The sequence below is a fragment of the Grammomys surdaster genome, unplaced genomic scaffold, assembly GCF_004785775.1.
Source record: "Grammomys surdaster isolate TR1022 unplaced genomic scaffold, NIH_TR_1.0 209, whole genome shotgun sequence".
Classification (NCBI taxonomy): domain Eukaryota; kingdom Metazoa; phylum Chordata; class Mammalia; order Rodentia; family Muridae; genus Grammomys; species Grammomys surdaster.
Window position 1 is genome coordinate 57,522 of NW_021604654.1, and position 4,536 is coordinate 62,057.

The 4,536-nt window shown below is 52.4% G+C and overlaps 1 protein-coding gene across 4 annotated transcripts in view; it reads left to right on the plus strand.

Moving 5' to 3' along the window:
* Sirt6 (sirtuin 6) overlaps nucleotides 1–698 on the plus strand; it is a 5,132-nt gene extending 4,434 nt beyond the window's left edge. For all 4 annotated transcript variants that reach the window (XM_028771608.1, XM_028771609.1, XM_028771611.1 and 1 more), the window contains one exon: nucleotides 1–698. This exon is cut by the window's left edge and continues 176 nt beyond it. In XM_028771608.1, coding sequence (XP_028627441.1) covers nucleotides 1–145 — 145 coding nt within the window. In that variant the 3' untranslated portion in view covers nucleotides 146–698.
* The last annotated feature ends 3,838 nt before the right edge of the window (nucleotides 699–4,536 follow it).

Sequence of the window (4,536 nt, forward strand, 5' to 3'; positions counted from 1 at the left end):
GCCTCTGCCACGCCCAGCAGCGCCCAAGGCGGAGCCGCCCGTGCATCTCAATGGTTCAGTGCATGCTTCCTATAAGCCCAAGCCCGACAGCCCTATACTCCACAGGCCCCTCAAAAGAGTGAAGACCGAGGCTGCCCCCAGCTGACCCGAGCATGTGGGGGAGGGATTCTCAAGGAACAGATGCTGGGTCTTTTGGTTTTTATATCCTGGGACTGAGCCCAGGTTTGCATATTGCACACCCTGGCCTCTTTTTCAGATTTTTCTTTGAGACCAGGGCTCCCTAAGTCACTTAGGCTAGCCTGGAATTCACTGCTGTAGCCCAGGCTAGCCTGGAGCTAGCCCTGCCTGTCTCAGCCTCCACTGTAGCAGGGATGGTGGGTAGGCACACCATGTCCAGCACAGCTCCTTTCTTCCAAGTCTCACTGTGTCCCTTGTCCAGGTCCTTCCGGGGAATCTCAGGGCACGGGGAGCTCCACACGTGTGGAAGAGGCTGTGTCCCAGAGATCCACGTGCCTTTCCACCAATCACACCCCACTTGTGACTCAGGATGTGCCCGGAGCGGCAGCCACACACTCCACACACCACTGCTGCCCCCTGCACGCACCCCACCCCCGGACCCCGACACAGAGCCACCAAGAGCCCACCAGGCTTCCAGAAGCTCCCAATGCAATAAATAAAAACTTCCTTTCAGTCTTTTACATTTTGTTACATTTACTTATTTCCTTTGTGTGTGTAGTGTGTAGGTTCATGTGTGGGTGTCATTTGACAACTTGAAGGAGTCAGTTCTCTCCTAACAGCTCCAGGACATGGAACTTGGGTCATCAGGCTTGGCTGCAAGCACCTTTACTTGCTGAGCCCTCTCACCGTCCTGTCCCCCACCCACCCCACCTCCCTTATTCACCTAAATGTGATAGAATCCCCACCCAGCCCAGGCTATGTGAGACTTTGTCCCCAAAAAGGAAGTTTGAAGGACCTGTTTTGCTATTTTGAAGTCATCCCACCACAACATGGCCAAATCCATGGATACACCTGAGACACCGTCGCCTGGAGACCTCTCCAACAACTCTTGCTCATGCGGGCACAGCGAGGCCTGACGTTTTGATGTGGGTTCTGAGGTTTCGAACTCAGGTTCTCCATGTTTGCACTAAGCCACATCCCAGGAGTTCCTAGGTGTCTGGTTGGTCAAGGTCAACCCACTCACCCAAGATCCATGTGTCACAGGCTGCGCCCAACTCGGTGCTGTTTGAAGTCGGAGCAGTGAGGGTGCTTGGAAAGTGTTCTGCTCTCCTTGCCGGTGCCTCCCTGTCTCTGTCTCCCCACTGCCTGGTCCCCCACACCAGCATTCTAGATGACCTCATCACTCAGATTTTAGGGGTGGAACCTGGAGAACCTCAAGAATCATAAATCAGAGGCAGGACTGGGCAGCTGCCCAATCAGGAGCGCCGACTTCACCAGCTCTGTCCAATCAGAGTCCGAGGCGGGATCATGACTGATGCCCTGCAAAGACAGGACAGTGGTCTCCACTCCATCCTCACCCCCACCCTACCTCCAACATTCCCGCTTGGTAGTGGCAACTGTATGGTGGAGAGATGCCACGAAAGTCCTGCTCAGTATGGCAGCATGTTCATATGCGTTCCAAATCCTCACCCAGACCAGAAAGCCTCCCGCCTCAAACCCTGAGCATCAGTGTGACCCAGCAGCGGCTCCATTCAACACTGATGTCTCACGGTTCGCCCTGGCCCAGCAGTGAGGTCACTGACATCACGCACGGTGTGAGGACTGTGGAGGAACCGCATCCTTGAGTGTCAGTAGTGTGGGAAAGCTTCAGACATTTCTCACCCTTTCAGATGTGCATGAAATTCCATACAGGAGAGCCGTGACACGGGGAAACCCTCCACTGGCCAGTATCCTGTAGGCGGTTTTTGATAGGTTCTTCCTTATTCCTCCCCTCCAGTTTCACCGACTACCACTAGATGAGAGAGAAGGGTGGAGGGGCTCCTTGCGGGGCGCCGCCTCGCCGAAAAGGAGAACGCCACGCTTCAGGATTCTTCTGGCAGCATTTTTATTACAGCTCTTTTAGTGTTACAGCTCTCTTAGATGGTAGTGAGGCGAGGGACCCCAAGCCCCAAAAGCTAGTGGCTTATATAGCGCTTTAGGAGATGTGCCGCACACTCATTGGCTCTTATGATGTCGCCAAATTAGCATACTGATTTTCGCGCCTTGCGCAGGCGCACATTCAAGCAAGGCTCGCAAGAAGAACCAGGAAGCAGGAAACCGGCGCCATCTTCCGATGGCGGACGCGGCTCCTAACAGCTCCTGAATGTAATTCCTTTTTTCTTGTTTCTTCTTTGAGCACAGCTACTAACAAACCGAAACCAAACAACCAACCCCCTAACTCACCCCCCCCACCCCACCCCGTGCGCCTACGACCATCAGCCAACCACACTGCCTCTCGGAGCCCTTGCATTTATATGTCCTCCAGGAAGCGCTCAAATCCCACACATTACAAAACCGCGCCTCTGCTGGAGCACGAGGCAAACCACAGCCAGCTGCTACGGAGAGTGAAGCAGCCGCACATCCCACACCTGGGACTCAAACAAAGATACATTCTTATGATATTTCTGTGTTTTTTAAAGGAACCTAATCCCCAAATTATCACTACAATATCCTGTAAAAAGCACAAGAGGCAGCACCACAGAAGCTCTGTCAGGGCACATGGTGTGGGGAAGCCTGAAGATGAGATGCTGCTCCTGAGGGTCAAGCAAAGTGGGCAGGAGAGTTCTTGACTTCCACGTGTGCGCATGTGCGCCGGCAAATGCGCGGCTGCGGCTCTGTAAAGACACCCTGTGCGTGGGAAGCATGCAGGAAAGTGTTCCGATGGGCACTGTTCTCATGTGTCCATACGAGAGGGCGTATGAGAAGGCGTATGGAGGTTGGCGGTCCGGAAGGACCTTCAATTATTCTCTTCCTTACAGAGACACATGAGACAACACCCTGGAAAAACCAACAGGCACATAGTGTGGGGCCAGAGGCAACCTGACACAAGAGAAGCAATCCTCTATGTGTGTGTGTGTGTGTGTGCGCTCGCACTGTAGATGGACCCCAGGGCTTTGCGTGTGCTAAACAAACACATCACCATGAAGAGGAAAATCCCACCAGACCCCTCCCCTCCTGAAAGAGAAAGGTCATAGACTGCTTAGACACCCCTCCCCTCCAGAAGCAGAGGCTAATTAACATTTCTCAGACCACAGTGGGTGGGGACTGACCTGCAGCTGGGGAGGGGGCCCACAGCACAGGACGATGGGCCATTGGCCACACACAGACAAGGGAGGTCCTTGCCACCTTATTCCCTAAAGACCAATCAGTTTGAAAAGTAAGTGTTCTGCCAATCACATTGTGCCTAATGGCCACTACCCCTAGAGACTGTGTAAATGTCCACTGAACAAGCTGCACGGGGTTGCCTCTCTTGGGATGCAGGATGGCCCAGCATGCTGGAACATTAAAATTCCTCTTGCATTTTGCAGCAATCTCTTGTCTCTGTGTGGTTCACCCAGGGCGTCTCAGGTAAGCTAAGGCTCTGCTCTCTAGGGTCTTACAGCCAAAATCACCACTGGGCTACATTCCCAGCCCTGAAATGTATTTGCTTTATTCATGGGTGTGACTATATGCACATGCTTCTGTGTGCAGGTGTGCTCACACCTGTGTAGGGTTATTTGCCTGTACACATATGCACAGGTTCTCATGGTCTCAGGTGGGCTTGTGCTGGTGACTCAGAGTAAAACAGAGCCCACCCACCCCAGGATTCCTCTATGTGCTTTAAATCGGGCCTGCGAGCTCACTTCAGGGTCTCTCTGTCCTGGTAATTGGAGACCCCAGCATGCTGGACTCTGCAGAATAAAATAGCTGTTACATGCTATTTGAGTCTGAGGTGTCATTCAGCGAATCATGGACCTTTACACAGCCTCTGAAGGACTGAATACCTGGGACATTTTCAGAAAAGGGACTTTTACCAAATCAATTTCAACGTGCCAAACTTCTTAATCAGATCTAGGAGTTGTCTGAAGGAACCATTACATAAGCAATTCTCAGCCAAATGAAACTTGCCAGTTTGCCAGGACTAAGTCACACAAAGGCTCTGAGAGTCCTTCAGGAAGAGCATAACCCTTGGATAACAATCACTATTTACAAAAGGACACTTCAAAGCCCAGGAGCCATCACTCTAGCACGTGCCATATACAATGACTGGCTCCTCTAGAGTTCTGTAGAGCAGCTGGCTTCGAACTAACAGACTCCCCCTGCCTCTGTCTAACACCCCCTCCAAGCGCTGGGATTAAAGGTGTGCACCACCACTGCCTGGGCCTTCTTTAGATATTTATGTATTACTAAAATGTCTAATTGGGTGGTGACTGCCTCATTATTTGACCACTTCCCACAACCCTGATCCCACCCCAGACACTACGCCAGACTGTGTCTCTGGTGCCTCCCTACGTGTGCTGTCCAGCTCCTTCCCAAGTGCTAGGTCCTGGGAGGATTTCT